The 18,782-nt window shown below is 34.5% G+C and overlaps 1 protein-coding gene across 4 annotated transcripts in view; it reads left to right on the top strand.

Annotated features, from left to right (window-relative positions):
- Positions 1 to 18,782, top strand: part of LOC123014656 (epithelial discoidin domain-containing receptor 1-like) — a 168,336-nt gene that overhangs the window by 116,560 nt on the left and 32,994 nt on the right. For all 4 annotated transcript variants that reach the window (XM_044413876.1, XM_044413873.1, XM_044413874.1 and 1 more), the window contains 5 exons: positions 2,090 to 2,321; positions 8,280 to 8,427; positions 13,816 to 13,995; positions 15,196 to 15,329; positions 18,261 to 18,468. In XM_044413876.1, coding sequence (XP_044269811.1) covers positions 2,090 to 2,321; positions 8,280 to 8,427; positions 13,816 to 13,995; positions 15,196 to 15,329; positions 18,261 to 18,468 — 902 coding nt within the window. The remainder of the gene's footprint in view (positions 1 to 2,089; positions 2,322 to 8,279; positions 8,428 to 13,815; positions 13,996 to 15,195; positions 15,330 to 18,260; positions 18,469 to 18,782) is intronic.

Genomic DNA, 18,782 nt, shown 5'->3' with positions numbered 1-18,782 from the left:
ATGAGACGTCAGTGAACAGTGGCATCATCGACATTATGTCGATTAATTACTCCATGAAATGGGACAAAAGATGGAAGCAACAAAACAACGTTTGTGCTCTAGAAACTCTCGAAGTCGGGACAAATAATTCGTCGGTAAACTATTTAGAAATAATCTTTCGGACAGGGAGGTTGTTATGCGTCTTGAGTCTTCAATCCATTACGGTCATTAATTATTCATGGCAGCGGCTCTCGCTCTAGATATAGGTTGGAGACTATTATTGTGGTCGCACACTAAATATACGACGAAAAAACGAAGAAACTTTATCCGCTCTAATTTGCTACAGTAATGTGTTCCCAACTCGGGAAACTCCGATCATCGTTAAACTAGTTCTAATTGATGGTCCAAGTTTCCAACCTATTAGCAGTTGCATTTTTATGGTAGTTGTTATCCACATGAAAAAGCAGTGGTCCCATGTGGAACTCTGGGGACCGCAGGTTATGGATTTGACCTAATTTTGCACCACCCCTCAATTTCCCTCTGAACAATGACATGATAATCTCGTTTGTAGTTGGCATAAAGACAGGGTGTATTGGTGTTTAACGAGACATGCTCTTGCGCTCGTTCCCAGGCAATTCCTCTGGAAGGAGGATTTTGCCCGGAATTACACTGTCAATGCAATACCGATATGAATTACAAACCGCCGCCCTTAAGCCTGTAATATAACTTGCGACACCTCTCAGCCACAAAGCAAACAGATAGTATAGTTTAAGTGTCGCGATAAGTGAATTCGGTGCTTGAGAAAATTGCAAAGTATGCACTATAAGAGGCAATATGTGCTGGGGTAGCTTGTTTGCTGCTACTACCGATGTATATCTAGAGAGAGTGAAATAAAGCGCCGTTTCACACTATTCGCTTACCTGTGAAACTATGTACCGCAATAAATCGACCTACTGTCCAGGACCTACGAGAAATATTTAATTAAACTAAAATACACAAGCGTAATTGGACTTTAAATCGTTGCTTCTGAGAATATGTTTTATCCTTGATTTAAATAATTTTGACAAATAAGTGGGATTTAGATAAACAGGAAAAAACTTTTTGGTACAAATGAACAGAGAGGATTAATATGCAATTCAGATTGAGTTTCCTTAAAGTTGAAACTTTATTAGTGACGTGCCAATAGTAGCTAATTGAAACAGAACTTCTTAAAGTTAACTAATTTTAAGTTTTCCAACAAGTTAGTATTAAAGAATAAAATTAGCTCGAAGGGGTCAAAGGATATTTGTCCTTTTTATCAGAACGCTGTTTGAGAAAGATTTCAATTATGCATTTTTATGAAAACTTTATGACCTAGAAACAAAATTTATTCAACTTCATTTTAAATACTTCGAAGCATAAAATACCTATGTTTTGGAACAAAGCAGGCATTAAAAGTACTTTTTCTATTAAAGGATTAATTTTACGTTACAAAATGTGTCAAACGTTTAATCTTTACCTACACGTTTCGTCATTTAATTTTCGCCATCATTAAAGTTCAGGTAATCATCGGAAATCTAATTAACTCGGTCTACAAACCGGACAGCCCTATTGTTTAGCTAACATAAAATTTTAATAGAGCGAAATTTGACGGCTGTTACATCAGCCCAATTCTCTTGAAACTTACCATGAATTCGAAATGAAAGACCCTTTTCTTCTTAAGTTAATGAGAAGATCACAATATTGTAATCTGGGTAAATCAGCCTGTTGCCATCCATTATCACAGCAGCAACCGCAACTGACAATCGGGAATTGGAGTGCAATCTCTAATCAAATAGGTATTTATTAGATCATTAGTTCCTATCCATGTAGAGACAGTCTATTGTAGGCCCGAGTAATACGCACGTGATCAACGATTTACTTTTCCAGTTAAATTAAAATTCCCCGCAATTATTGTATTGATCAGTTGTAAAAAGTTTACAACGTGAATTATAAATAACGTTAACAATTAATTTGATTCGTAATGTACCGGTTGAGCGAACATTGTTTGCATCAGGTACCTGGATTCATTAAACCTATAGGTGATGATGTTTGTTGAAATTTTGAGAAGTAATTAAAATTTTCATTTCAGGATCAGACAAGAGAAGAACGGGGGTGCTTGGTGTCCGAAGGCCCAGATTAGCAGCGAGGTGCGCGAGTACCTGGAGGTGGATCTGCAAAAGAACCACCTCGTGACGTGGACGGAGACCCAGGGCCGTTTTGGCAACGGCCAGGGTCAAGAGTACGCGGAAGCTTTTTTAGTAGAGTACTGGAGAGCTTCGTTAAACCAATGGGTCATTTATAAAGACTCCCGAGGAGAGAAGGTACAGTAATTAGTTCCACATATCATAATTAATTACAATTATCAATAAATAGCTCTTGACTCGTTTATCTTTCCAAGCGTGGATAGCGTACAATATTAAAAAGGGAACTGCGGCATCCCCTAACGGAACATTTATCTTAATACGTAAATACTTTGCCGGTTTCTGATTCGAAATGAAGATTTATTCGCGGATTTTAGTATCCGTCGCTGTGAAACTTTAAAACATCCATTTTAATAAACAATGTGAACAACCGTAATAAAGCGGGACACTAATTGTTAACCGCTGCTTATGGTAAAGTTGGGAAACTAGGATGTTGAAGGCGATTATACACTCACGACGAAAACGTCCCTCGAGGCGTTCCTTAACCTCGGTCTTGCAATACCATAACTTTACACCAGAAATGGACGTTCTAACTAAGGGACACCTATTTATAATTTGCATAAATTAAGAAGGATAATAGCTTCGATCCGAAGTTAGCGTTTTCTTTTTTCTTGAACATTGAAGCAGTCATTGCCTCGCTGTAATGATTTTCTAAATTTGTGGATCGAAAAATTGCTTTACTATTTAATACAAATTAAAAAGTTTTTGATTGATTACTGTGTCTGAAGCTTTAGAAACAGAAAGGATGATTGTGAAGGTGGTAACTTAATGATCCTAAAGTCAGATCATTAACCTTGAGTAACTTTGAAATGTAAACGAAATATAAGCTTAAAGTTTTGAATTTATTCCCTTGGCGGTTGAATGCGGCAAACTACCTCACAAAAGTGGGGTAAGTGGACCGATGCTCCTAAGCTCCTGGAATTCAATAACATTGTAACGAAACTTATAAAATGTGTGTACTGTTTTAAAAAGTTTGTAGAAGTTAACTGGCGTAGTTTTTTCGAGTTTAGTTTTTCTTCGAAAGTGAAATATTCTTGTTTTAGTCGATCCGGAACGAGTTCGTGTTTTATTATCTGTTCCAAAGCGCGAAGAATATTCTGTTCGAAAAGAGAATTCGTAATGCTCTTAAGAAAGAAATGTGAAAACTGTAATTCGCTTGTAATAATATTACGGACGAGTTTATAATTTTATTTGTAAGACTTAAGCGATTTAAATCCTAAGCCCGTAAGCGACAAGTTGATTAAAAAGTTTAAAACTAATTTGTCGTTGAGAGACCATTGATACGTTCTTATAAACTGTCATAAATCTATTTGCTCAAGTTGTATTTTACGCCATGGAGTTTTAAACTTTTAATTAAATTCACAGTGCCTAAAATGTATAACTTCTGCGGCTTTTAGATATATATTGACAAATTTATTACATCTAGAAATTTTCTTGAAGGTTCTTCACACTCCTACGTAATTTACCGTCGCAAATTTTAAAACTTTAAAGTCGAAATTAATTTTTTCCCTTCGCACAATGCATCCGACAAAACTAATTTCTTTCGTCTTTATTCCTTTTGATGGTATGCTTGGCTGCCATACATCAAGAGAAAACACGCTACAAAACACATTATTGTTCCAGCACATACGAGATTATGTTCTCTTGGAAGCACCGACCCACATCATCATGCGTAAGCTCGCACTCGTTAATCATACTTGTACCATTTGTCAGTCTTATCATCCGAATGTCTCGTACTCTTAGCGGTGTCATCTTCCACTCAACGACTCCAATCATTTGTTTTCAGCGCCCTTCACCTACATATTAAAATCAAGGTCTTACATTGATTGTTTCCACTCAAACAACTATCCTCTTGTACATCTGCAATCCGGTTTGACGACACCAGAATGTTGTTAAATCTTCGCTTTTAGATCGAAAACGGACGGAAAAGCGCTCATATTATTTAAATTGTGTGCAGAGACATTCACAAAATGAATGGCTAAAAAATAACCATGAAAATCAACCATTGTCTGTTGGAGTCACTTTCGAAACCTTTTTGTATAGTTGTCATCTATGTAGGTATCCTAGAAAATTCCAAAAAAAAAAATTAAACAGAAACTAAAAGGGTATTTAAATTAGGATTCAAAAAAATTAATAAAACACCGGGGAATACTTTTTTTTCTTCAACAATATAACAGCGGGTGTTTAATAAGAAGAAGTAAAGAAAGTATCATCCAAGTTTTGAAATTTTTTTGTATGTCTGGGGATTCGCGTTGATCATTTCAGTTATTTATACCGGCAGCTAACATGCAATGGAAGTACCTTTTAATTGGAGGGTTCAGAAGCCAATTAGTCTAAGTCACAATTTTTTCAAAATGATTTTATATATTTTTTATATGGTTCAGATGACACTGTAGTGTTAAATCTTTGACGTAACGCCTGACTTTAAAGTATCAATTCTCTTTCAATAAAAATTTTGTTTTTCATCTTTGCAAGCTTTTTATAGAAATGTTTTTTAAAATGCTTAACAACCTCATTTTTTCCATGATTTGAATTACACTGGTTGGCTTCTGAACCCTCCAATTGTCGCTTTAATAAGACTTTTTAAATAAACCAGATTTCAGCAATTTTAGTCTACTTCACAGTGTAAAATCTGGGATTATTGTGGATGTATATTTTGCAAAAAAAACGAGCAAAATTTTTAACAATTGCTTGTTTCATCGACCAACCCTTTCAACATTTATTTCTCTTTCGTTAGTTCTTAACCCAGTTCTTAGATACCACATCAAGATTGCAAATTAGTGTCGCTTGTTAGCGTTGTGATAAACCTCCGACAACCTCTTAAACATGGTATTTCCACTCGCTGACAACCCCTTAATTAAGTATAACAAGTGACTACCAACGTTGAAAAAATTACCTGTTTTGCAACGACTCGCAAACCGTAAGTCTTCATAAATAACATAGCATGTTGGTCGTATTTTCCAGATAATAACCGTAACATTGATGATAAAAAATTGAGAAGAAAGGGTGTGTAGTCGTTGAAAACGTACTTTTAGAGGTAGGTCGTGTTGACGTGTAACTGGTGGCAGTGGCGCTGCTCTGTACTGGGCAGAAGCACACATTACCGTTTCATCATACCCTGCTCGAGTTCCGTTTGTTCCCCGAGGGAAATTTGCAGCATGATACTGCGGATAATAGCGTTCGATGTTATAGGTGCATTTTGTTCATTGTTGGATCTCGAATTCCTTTATTTGCTTCGGATAGGATGTGTTATTTGCGTCGGCAGGCGATGCTGATGTTTTCCGATCTTCGTTAAAGAAAAATCAATATCAATATTTATCTAATAAGTTTGAATTATAACAACAGAAACTTTCAACAAAACATTAAATGAAGTTTACCCTGTTGGGTTACACATTTTTGGGATTTGTACAAATTATCTGTTTAACATTTTCAATCGTAATTCTCGTTTCGTCAATGACCATAACCACACCACCTAAGCCTCTGTAATTACTATGTCACAATATAGCGACGTTTTGTATAAATATTTGCATGAATTTTCCACAAGCGTAGAATGAAAATTATTTCTTCTTGGGACTGTAGCCGGTGTAGTACTTTTTGAGCAGGAAGCTTCTAAAAATAACAAGGTCGATGCTGAAATTCTGTAAAAATTTCCTGTAAAAGGGTAAACTTTCCAAACAATGGACTTGGCCGTCGGGCTTTTCGTTGTTTACAAAATTTCGGAACAATTATAATTTGGTATTGTTTATTTTGTTTTGTGAAGTAAGGTAAGGATACTTTTTAATCAGAATAATAGCGGAAATCGTGGAATCAACGAAATTATTAGGTTTTCATTCATTAAAATCTTATTCAGTGCGTTTGCGGCATTTCAATATGCGATGAAAAGATTATTTCAATTACATCTGACAAAATTTAATATTAAAATCAGTGGCGTGCGGTGTAACAAAAGAAGAGGGAAATAAAGCACTCAAGAAATAGCTTTTTTTTCTGTTTTTGAGCAAAAAAACTCCATAGGAAAAAATTGTTCTTCTTCATTCTCCAAATTTTTTAGTTTTTTCGGGAGGAATAAAATTTACTTCCAGAAAGATGGGAATAAATCACATACTTATCTTATAGTTCGGAGGAGCTAAAAGTGCCTAAGTTTCTGTTTTTAAATTAGAAAAATAAATTGTAGTATAATTATTATTAGACTCTTTTACTTTTGTTCGTGATACGGAATTATTTTACGTTTTTGAAATACGAAACAACGGCGTCGAATAATCGACAAATACAAAGTTTTATCATTTTCCAGCATATCTGCATATTTAATAATGTAAATTAATGGTTTGAACTTTCATTATTATTGAATAGAAACACTGCTTCTTAATTTAAAATTAAAAATAAATGCGACGAATCGGACGAATGGCTGGATAAATGAAACCCAGTCGTCTGAGCTACCAATATTTAATAAAGCCAAGCTCCATGTCAACAATTTTTATATTTTTCATATAAAATAACTCATGCTATTTGACTGTCGCCAGTGTCACAGATTATGTTTTTTTATTGAGTGGATTCGATGCGGTAAAACAGGTGTCCCTAAAATGCATTTTATGTAAAAATGCATGACTAAGCCCCACCGCAATGCGGTTATTTTTATATACGTTATTCAAACCACTCGTGCAACAGCTGTCTACCCTTAGTAAACAAAACCGAATCCAAATTGATACTGATTGTGGAACTCCCTCTCGGTATTTGTGTAATGATATTGCAATAAAATAAAAATAAAACAAGAGAATGCTTTTGCAATTAAACGTTCAGGAATAATTTTATTGCTCTCAAAGCTGGAAAAACAACCTTCTAATTGTTTCGTCTGGAAGGTTTATTAGATGACGAGATCATTAAGTTTTAGCTCCATGACAAAATTGTACCCTTATTCGTTTTTTGAAATTGTTGATCAAAATTAATCAACTTAATTTTTATATGGTCTCGTAATTTATATCAAGTTACATACCTACTTTAGATACTTTTAAAATAAGTGTCTACTTACCAAAAACTCATGAACAACAATTGGATATTTCTAATAAAAAACTATAAAATTTATTTCTCAAAACATTAGATAAAGCTTAATTATATGTATTAATTAAATTATTTTTGTCAATAGTAATAAAATCATGTTTATATTTTATGTTCAGATAGTTAATGTGTTTTAATTAATTGTTTTGTAATTAAATACAAAACTGCATGGCTGAACACCACTAAAAAAATTTACATACTATAATTATTGTAGTCACGATAGCAATAAACTTGGACCATAAATGCATATTAATTTGCGTTGAAAACAATTTGTTGTAATTTTCAACATTTTTGAATTAATGTAAACATATGTATATTATGTATGTACACAATAAAATGTTTTTTTTGTTACCTATTAGTAATGAAGAGTTTGTTACCAAACTGACTGAAAATTATGTTCAATGAACTCGTCTGGTCGTCTCTCAGGCATCATCAAGCCTGAAATCCATTTTAAAAAGCCCAAATGAAATGTTTACGACCTGTCTACTGTCAATATGTTTCACAAGATACTTTCAACTGTGCAACCGACAAAGCAATAAGAAGATTTGCAATTTAGTGAAAAGAAATCAACAACACTACCTCCCTCTGTGCCCAGACATCAGCAGAAATCTCTTGTATGCGTACATGGTTTTTGCTCTATTACCGAACTTTGATTCGAACACAGCTACAATCAGACGCTTTTTCTTGTGTTTTAACACGAGGCAATAACGCAATTCATTACTTAAAAAAAGCAACACTTGTCTCAAAATATGCCATACGAAATACAGGCCGCACACCAAACATCCGTCAAAAAATAATCGCTTTTGTTCTTATTCATACATTCCCGTGTTCAACAAGTCGAGAATTTGAGCTGGATTGCTATTTGTTGAGGAAAGAAACTTTAATGGATGTTTTGTCCTTGCAACATGGTTTTTCCATTAAAATACTCGAGTATACATCACTTTATAAAACACCATCTCTTGCTTTTTTAAACCCTTACTTAAAATTAAACGCCGACTTAATAACTCAATTAGATGTGATTTCTTACAGGTGTTAACTGGCAACAGCAACACTTATCTAGTGGTGAGACAGCGTCTGGAGTTGCCGTTCATCGCCAGCAAAGTTAGATTTATTCCGTACAGCGAGCATCCGAGGACCGTCTGCATGCGTGTGGAGCTGTACGGATGCTCTTGGGAACGTAAGTTGAACCTTTATAACTCACGTTATTGTCACGTTAACGTATAATTAGACGAAGCCTCGTCTTTTCCGAGACAACTTTATCGCTAATGAACTATTTACGCGAGATGCGAAAACCGGAATACGAATGAGCAACATCTGGGACGCCACGAATCAATCATCAGAGACGTGACACATTCTTCCCTTTTCTCTCCGTTGGGAAAAGGACCAAAAAATAGAGCTGGTGACACTGCAATATATACGGTGTAAAAATACTGGTTGCATGCAAAACTCATAATATATATTTTAAACCAGTTTAGGAGATCGAACCTCAAAAAGTCATAAATTTGCACATAACGTAACGACTACACACACTAATTAGGAGTATAAAAGAATTTGTACCACAGTTCTCATTTTCTAAACATTTGATTAAAAAAAAGAGAGAGAAACGCATTTCTAACTAATATTGGATCGTTTTTTGGCACTTATATGCGTAGGTGTTTGTTTTGTAAATCATAAAAATGTTGAAACGGGGCAATTTCTGGATGTTTGTAGAAGATCCATTGAATGAATAATCTCAATTAGCAAACCGTCAGAATCACGAGTTTATTCGAAAGGATTAGGTTTGGAGAGGCATAGGGGCGATGACGTTGTATTCATTTGGAGTTTTTATCAGTCGACGATGCATCGTTTGTCGTTACAAAACGATGTAAAGAACGGGAACGGAGTCTAATTAAATATAAACATCACAATGGGGGTTGTACTGTAGCGCGATAAAGGTTTCCTCTGGAACATTTCCACATCTATTATGACAAGTTAAATATTCATTTTACGGTGGTTTCATTCGTTTTTGAAGTAGATACTATCTCCATATCTAAACAGCTAAGTATGCCCGTTCTATAGAATCTCAAACGGTTTTTCGTTAGCCCTAATGCAGTTTAATTATAACATAGAGCTCACTAAATATCAAGTTTTATTCGCTTTGATATTCGTCTTTTCTTAATTCCATCATTTCAAAGATTACTTTGGCATGTGGTAGCAAAAGTATATACGGCAATTAAGCGCCTTTGCATGGATCTTGTTTGCTCCCAAAGAGAGCGCTGTTTACTCATCTTGCCAAGCTACAACTAGAAAATAACTCAATTGCTGTGGAAAGCGCATCCGTTTTAACGGAATTTTCATCAAACCAAACAGACTTATACAAGCAACCAACATCTGAGAACAACACGAAGAAAAATGTTTTTTGGAGAAATTTCCAAAATTGGCTGGAATCTATATAAAACACCGAAATTGAAAATATTGAACCGAACTAGAAAATATTTTTATTCATTTTTCCTAATTTGATATTTTAGGCGTTGCCCTTGCGTCCCATTTCAGCACTTGGCCCGAAATTACGTCCCTTTTGTGTCTGAAACGCGTCATTTGATTCCATTTACCGCATTGCAAAACATCTGTTTTGCCTGATCATTCCCCGGTCAATTGAATTTTATTCGATGTCGAGTCGTACAGAATACACCGGCAAACACCAATATGGGATTACAGAGATATCATATCGAAGATTTTGATGAAACGCTTTCACCGACCTGAAATTTATATTCCCCGGACGCCTCACTATTCAATTTTCCAGTTTTATCTGAAGCTTTTGTGATGTGTTTACTACCGTTATCACAGTCGTGATGCTTGTTTTCGTTTCGATTTTTCCGAATCGACACAGTCTATGTTTTTTTTTTTTGATACCTGTTAGAATTTTGCGATTCGATACCTCTTCTCCAAAAGCAGATAATCTGTTGCCACTTGTTCAGTAACATCCACCGCAAATAAAAAATATTTTTTAGAATCCATCTTAACAAAATGAGAAGAGGATTATCACATTTCACACGAAAACAAGTTATTTGCATTTATCTTTTTCCTAGCACATTACCTAAACTAAACAAATATGCGACTACACAAAATGTCCATTTGCTTTTTTCTAGTAATGGTCTTTTCTATAAATTATGGTCAATGGACTTTCAAATAGTAATAATGCGTTTTAAAAGTCTGCACTAAATTTTTGTAATTCCAAAGTACATAAATTGGTGATAAAACAAATATATTTTGTACAGCAGGCACTACAATACTTAAACGTAAACTAATTCGTGACAACTTAAAATGACAAAACTGAAACGTGAAAATGGATATTCCGTGTAACTTTGCTTGAATTAATTACTCGGATAATTATTCAAACAAGATGGAAATCAGGTATTAAGAGAAATTATAGAGATTTTAAATGTTAAACAGCAGACTATATTGCTTAACAAAATAATGTGACAAGAGTTTCCTTTCCAAGTGGATGGATCAGTCGAAAATGAAAAAGTTTTCAGAATAAAAACAAATAAAAAAGTGTCATTCATCTTATAGACGACTAAATAACGAACTTAAATGCCACTAGAAATAAATTTTAACGAGTGCAAGACCCGAGAATCGTTGTCAGCAGTTTTCCAGACTCTACAAAATCTTTCTCAAGTCCATTCTAACGCTTATCAGTGCTTAACCGGAGACAACAAATGAAGTATGATCCTCAATAAAGTCTTAAATGTTCATTAATAATATCTTAAAAAAAGTTTTGTCATGAAAGAAAGACTAAGCTTTATGCGCAATATAAATTTCTCTAAATGTTATATTTATTTTGGCAGCTAAATACAAGATTCCGATCGTTGATCAGAATCAAAGGATAGAACCAGCAAAAACATCTTGGTGTTTGGCTAACGTACCGCAAGCTAATACCCTTTGACCACGTTTCGTAGACTTGCATTAAGTAGATTGGCGTCCATTTATTGGCAAACCGTTTAATCTCCTCAAACCACGTTCAAATCAATCAAGCCCAGTAGCTAATTATAGTCAATATGCGGATTTATTACTCTAAAAGACAATACATCCACTTTAGTGAATTGCATCAGGTAGAGCTAGACGCTTTTAGATTAATTGGCGTTGGTGATGTTTGAACAAATTTTCAATTAGTCTGAAAGTTATTGCGACTCTTTTTGCTGTAGTTGCGAGTCCAAATCAAGCGCAGATGCGCTATCTTAAGACTTTGGTCCTCGCCGACGGCGCACCAAAGGATCAATGTAAATCTAGGTGCCGAGGCCAGACGGACCCCTTTGCAGATCAAATTGCCAGACAGTTTCGCTATGCGAATTACCTTTATGAAATTTGCTAGTCTTCGGATTTCTCAATGATGTTACCAACTTCTACGCAACGATGTACGGAAAGGAATGCGACCCGATATCGAGATTTGATCGGGCACAAAAGGGCCATCCGTGACCCGATTTACTAAACTTTCAACAAGAATAATAAAACTATTGTTCCACATTTACGAAGGATCTAGTAGAAAAGGATTCTTAATACGACTGCTTAAAATTCTGCAGAATATTTGTTTCTACACAAATCGCAAACTTTAGTCTTTCTCAGGATGCAAATAAAGTCATTATTTGCAAGTTGTATGCTTAAGAAAGTAATTAAAGAAAATAAGTCGGATAGTATCTCGTTCCGTAGCAATTTAAACTTATTTTTAACATTAAAAACCAGATAATGATGTAATAAAATACAGAATTGTCTAACTAATATAACAACGTCATTCAAATCAGTTCTGTACTACGGCGTTTTTTTAAGTAAAATAGGTCACAAACATTTGACTTCTGTGTAAAAGAAAATTTTGTGTTACAACTGGTTTCCATTGACAAATTTAGAACCAAAAAAGTCTACTATTTCATACAGTAACAAACATTACTAAATAGTACATTACAAACGAAGTGGTAAATATGGCGGGACCCCGAGTGCTCATGTATACGATCGAAAGGCACCAGCATTGAGGTCGGATAAAGCACAAGGAATAATGCCATTACCACCGAGGTTTGTATGCTATTTTATTCACAACCACTATATTTTTAGTCAAAAATTTGAATAAAATACAATTTTAACAAAGTTAAATTGCGTTTGATACTTGATATTTCAGAAATGTCAAAAAAAAATGAAATATTGTGTGAATCTGATATTAAAATTTGCGAAAAACTGCTACAGAAGCAATTGAATACTAATTTAGCAAAATTGTATGCGTGTCTTGACAATTTGAAGGAAAAATTTTCCGGTGTTTTTGTAATCTTGACGTTGGCAAACCTGCATATTACCGCCCAAGGGATTTAATAATGTGTTTCCCAACCTTTAAAAGATTAGTAATCGTCATATTACATTAGTAATTGTAAATAAAATAACAAAATAGTGATGGAGATGGTGCGAAGTATAAAAAAAATATTTTTAATACTATAATTATTGTGACAAGCAAGTCCGGTTTATGGGATTTCTGTTAACAGCGCCGATTTGATTGGTGTTTTCTTAGTCTAACTGAGGTTTCAAATTATATCTCGATTAATAAGTGTGTTTCCAGAAACCGAGGGTTACTCGCATTTTACCAAATTGTAACGCTTCCTTCCAGTTTAGTTACAAAAATCTTATGTTATCAAAATCAACCTTTCGAAACTCAACTCGTTACAGAATACCAGAATGTTAAATTTCTATGTGACAGTTTTATGTACATTTTTAAAAGAGTTATAAATTTTAATTAAAAAATAATGAAACATTTATCGACGTTTTGTTTTTAATTTCTTTTTTATAAAATCAATATGATACTACGAGTACATAATTTCCTAGAATACTCTTATTTTTTTATGACCGTTTTTAAAGTTGTTATACCTAGGTAAATACTTTACTCAAATTGTGATAATGCCTATATTAATACTTAAGCACTATTACGCATATCGGACTGCGATTCAAATCAGCTGTCACTTTTGCACTGACTCCAAGTGCTGTGTCAAATGAAGTTAACTTTCAAAATAGATTGCAGCTCGTTTCATACATTACTAATAATTTAATCAGACCGCGTCAAAAGGCAATTTAAATAATATCCGGTGCATAGAATATAATGAAGAGTTATTATTCATCGCGAGACCCATCAACTTACATATTCACGAGCACACATCACGCTGTTGGTTTATTACAGTTCATTGCAAATCCACTTTTGCAGTTTCAGTTATCAATAAGAGACTTGAAAAATACTCTCAAAAAATCGTGCTTATTCATTTATTGCATTTGCCATAGCAAGATTAAGTTTTTAAGCGTGTAAATTTGGAGCGGGTTAAGGTTTATTAAATTTGCATACTCAGAACCCTTTGGTATATCTTCCTGCTGTCGGCCTCGATCCCTACGGACCTCGGCATCTAATGAAGATATACCGCACTACGGGATCATACATAATACCCTAATACCCCTATCACGTGCATAGGGCGTCATCAACACATTCACCCTCGCGATACTGTTAAATTAAAAGTTTCTTGAACCTAGCTGATATCGCTCGTTAATTAACTGTGTGATTTTACAGAAAACATCATGAGTTACAACGCGCCTCGGGGGGAATCCCGGGAACCAGACGTTGATCTTGAGGATATCAGCTACGACGGGACGCTGGAGGGGAGCCAGATGAAGGGGGGGTTAGGGCAGCTCGTGGATGGGCTCTACGGGGACGACGACTATCTGAAACAGCTAGAAGGAGAGAACTCAGGTGAGACTTTGATTGAACAAATTGCTCTTTCTGTAAACGCAGCCGTCGTAAATAGCAAGAATCCGCAAATTTGCAGCGCCATAAACAGAGCAATATTTGCCCCGAAGACGGTTTGCTCCAAGACAGCGTTAATGTCGCAGACGGCAAATTTCGTCCGAGATTGGGGCATGAACTCTTCCTGAACGTGCTTCTACATACCGGTGGTGTATTTGCGCACAGATGGCACGATAAAGCGCGCCCCGACAACCTTATCTTCACCGACAGAACACGCTTTATCCGTTCCCATTGTCAAATCATGAATTTTAAATATGGCGAATTTGCACAGGTGGCGTGGTTTGAAAAAGGGTCGCAGGACCACCCAAAATTATGCCATTATGGAAGCAAATGTCAAAGCCGGTCCGAGGGGAGATTAATTTATGAGCTGACTTGTTGCGTCTTCATCGGCAGGGATATTCTTTCACATGGATTTATACATCGAGTGACCCATTAAAACTTAATGGATTCGTCAAAAGCATGTTACTTGGGTGGCACACTAGGTCTCCAGCGTTGAACTCTGTAGGGTGGTCAATCATCAAACTAAGAATTGATTTATCAAGTCTGTGAACGTTGAAAGGCTAAAAAAATTTCTACAAAATTGCGTGTTTTAAACACCGACAAGAAATTAAACATGACTTTTGATTTCAAACTAACTTACCCACCCAATTTTGATAATTAAAACGCTGCTAGACTAAAAATAAAGTCAGCACTTTAATTTTGACTATTCTACGTATGACAAAACAAGCAAAACACAATTATCTCTAATTAACTGCAATTAAGTTTATACTTTAAAGCAAAAGCTTCTGTTTCAATATTGAATAAATCTCCAAGATTAGGTTAAACAAAAAAGCAAACTAGAAAGTCCCGCCGGGTTAATGAATGAAAAACATTAATAATAGATGAGATTAGCAGTAAATTAGAGCTGTGTCGACATTCACAGACGTCGTCTGTAAGTTCTCAAAGAGTCCTTCCGTAACGTAATGAGGGTTTTGCACTTTGTGGTCTTCCCGCCGTAATTAAATATTTACCTGTTGCATTAAAGGCAAGAAAATAGCTTTGTTCCGCGAAAATTAGTATCTAAATTATGTAAGTCGTGCTGATGCAAAACTATAATAGAGAACAAATAGCCGATGCTCGTGTAACTATATGACTGTTTCTTTTCAGGAAGCCGTTGGGTGGGATGGAATAACGACACTCGGGAGGGCGAACCACTCGATATTACTTTTGAATTCGATAGCATAAGGGAATTCAACGCTGTTCACCTTCATGCAAACAACATGTTCACTCGTGGTGTGCAGGTCAGTACGTCCACGTTTTATGACTTTTCTTAGTAGCTGAACTCAGCTTAGAACAGGATGTGGGTTATTGACTAAAGATTAAACACTTATTACCCACATGCCTCGCTATGTTTTAAATAAAAAAAATTGGAATAATGTTAATGTTTATTGTTGAAAAAAAATATACAAATATGCTATTAAACACATAAATTATTTATCTACTATGCTCCTGTGGGCCATACATAATTTTATTATCCTACCATCCAAAACCATTAATTTTTTTAGAAAATTTTAACAATTTTATTTGAAAAACTAATTTGAACAAAGCGACAAAAACTTTTAATTTACATTACTATAGCATCTTTTATCATTATTTAACTATTACGTAGTGTTAAAAAAATTGTGCTTGCCCGGCGCATCCACCATTTTTATTTCGATAAAAGTTGTCAATCTAAAATTTTGTAGCGATAAAAAGTCTACATTGCCAACCTGTGACAATAAGAATTCAGTTTTTAGCATCATCGTTATCTTACAACAAGAAGTTTTAAATGCTCTGTTTTATGACGGTAGAGTTTTACGTTTTACGACTTAGCAACAGAATTTCCAAATGACTTTCGCCCTTAACAGATAAGTTTCAAAGGGTTATTATATTACTTTTCCCCGCCAAGACTTTTGTCTACCCAGTTTGAAAAATGTGTTTTAGACAGAATTTACACTTCTGAACTGTAATTGATTATTTCTCATCTGTATACTGCACTAATTAACAAAGCTTCTGTTAATTCATAATCCACTCACAACAAACATGTTATTTTAGAAATCTAATTAGAACAATTAATTAACGAAAATAAACCACTCAATAGGAAATAATGCGGCAACAATTAATTGGATCGGGGGCTTTATCGAATCTACAAATGAATTGTTAGCGTAACAATACACGGCAAACAGTTGCTGTAAAATGTAAGTTGCACAATTATTCAAATGAGAACTTTAATAATATTTTAATAAAAAACGATGAGGATGAAAAATAATGAGGGCACTACATAAATGCAATGCCATGACTCTTCATAGTAAGAGACTAAAGGGTTTAAACTCGAAATGTTAGCTTCATTATGTGACGACCTAATATCAGAAAGTATTTCAAGTATTGATGTTATTCTCTCAAATGCGGAATCAAAGCATGTTTTCTGATTTAGATGCAATTGTTCTCAAGGTTTTTCCGACGCTTGATATAATCATACCTCTTCTAATTTACATGTAGGGAATTATTATTAATTCAATGCGTATGTGATAAAATTCTTACTTTTGTGGCAGTAAACAGCTTCTATAAACTCGAAAAAATAGAGTCGTAAGCTTAAAACGTCTCCGGAGAATCGTTACTTAATCGTTCAGGAGGATGATAAGAGACTCAAGATGAAAAACGTAACGATTTGGGGAAAGGTGAGAGGGTGACTTTATTGTTTTCTTGTATTGGTGTCGTGTGGTTCTGCAGTAAAAGATTAGCTTTCCAAAAGATACTTGTATTCGTATACGTTTTACTCGTATTTATTTTCCATCTTAAGATAAGAGATGAAAAACTTTTTACATTATGATAGTTGTGCTGTTTCACCATTTACCAGACAATTCTATAGGGAAATTTTTGATGTATTTGATTATGTACGTTTCTTTATGACTTTTCCGGAAGAAAACTTGCAACTGGATGATGGAAAATCGACCATTCGCACACGTGTCAACTTGATTGCCATAACATAAAGATGAAAAAAGACCGTTTTGTCTATTATCATGAAAGTGAAAACGTTCTTTCTGTAATTCTCTTACATCAAATATAGTAAGCGGTAAACAAGAAAATGAAATTCCATCTACACGCATAAGAGGATAAAAAATTATTAAACCAAAAATTTATATTTTGATTTTATTTTCTCATAAAACGAAATTAAATTAAAGGAAATTTTTCAATTAAATAGGTATTTTGGTTTTCAGAAAAAACATTGATATTGCTAAGTACAAAGAATTTAAATAAAACACTACAAATTTTTCAAAAATTAATTCAAAATGTTTACAGAATTCAAGTAGAAATGTTTATGTTTCACTTTTAAAATTTAATTTTTCAATTAATCACTAATTTTACTATTTGTCAGTTAAACACCCGAAGTTTTCATCACACCGTATAAAAAATAATGTAGGCGTTGTCTGTGGCAAAAGCTGCAATGCGTAATATAGGTAATAAAAAGTTCCTTTCAAGTTAAAGGAGCAGCGTTTGCGGAATTTTAATATCTTAGCTAATATTTGAAAAACTGTACCGCGAAATTTTGTGTGGGTGCACATGTTGAGACAATTTTTATTACACATAATCTAATTTGGTTAAACTGTATGTGTGGCAACAAAATGTCCCCAAAATCGGTCATTAAAATCTCATTATCATTACGAAGGTTTGTGAGGGTTAAATTCCAACATTGTCTAATGAGTAATGGAGGAAGCTGTCAGTGAGTTACCACATATCAGACTATTAGAGCATTAAACAGAAAATAGTCGAAGGCATGATGAAGTTTACAGCATACGTAAAGTTCCGACTTATCGTCAACTTTTGACCGAAGAGTCGTCGGTAATCCCCATTAAGCGGCTCCAACTTGCTTCTATGCCTTATCGAGAGGATTAAAGACGAGCCAACTTTATCCTGCAGGTGCAAACTTTGCCGAAAATAAATACAACTCGCAATTAAATATTTAATTAAAGACATCCTCCTCTCTTACGTGAAAATAAATAGCACGTGTTTTCCTATCCAATAATTTAAGTTTGTTCTAAGTAAGATTATATTGACGCTGGAACACTTCTGATAGTTGTTCATTCTTAATTAGAAGGAAAACAGACCCAGCTTGAATTGCTATAATTGTCTGTCGTGTTGTTTTAGGATTGTAATTAATTTTGTTGAGCGTTAATTTTGATTATTCTCGACAGGTGTTTAGCCAAGCAGAGATATGGTTTAGCTTGGATGGAAATCGTTATCAACCGAATCCGATAAGGGCTACAGTTCCGGCCGACCGTGCCCGGGAATCAGCCCGGAACATCACCGTGCAACTTCGAGGTCGACCGGCCAAGTTTATCAGACTGAAACTGTCTTTTGCAGACAAGTGGATTCTACTCAGCGAAATTTCCTTCGAGTCAGGTAAACAACAACACTCCAGTCTAAAACAGTGATAATCCCAATACAAAATATTAGAATAATCTGTTAAATTTTAATGGAGTCTTGGAATAAACTTTAAAGAGTCTGTAATACAAGTTTTAGATCTGTAAAACTATTTTGTTGATTTTTTCATTATAAAAATATTATATTGTTGTCGTTGGCCTAATTTTTTAACCTGCGATTAATTTTGTATAAAAAAATTATATTTCGATGTGATAAAACTTGTATCTTAATTATTTTATTACGTAGTTTTCTTTTATTGAAATACTACGTCTACAATGTATTTTAGAATTTAT

This window comes from Tribolium madens, unplaced genomic scaffold (genome assembly GCF_015345945.1).
Source record: "Tribolium madens isolate multiple individuals breed KSU strain unplaced genomic scaffold, Tmad_KSU_1.1 Scaffold_97;HRSCAF=244;Tcas5.2_LG3a, whole genome shotgun sequence".
NCBI classification, from domain to species: Eukaryota; Metazoa; Arthropoda; class Insecta; order Coleoptera; family Tenebrionidae; genus Tribolium; species Tribolium madens.
This window is presented reverse-complemented; position numbering and strand designations above follow the sequence as displayed.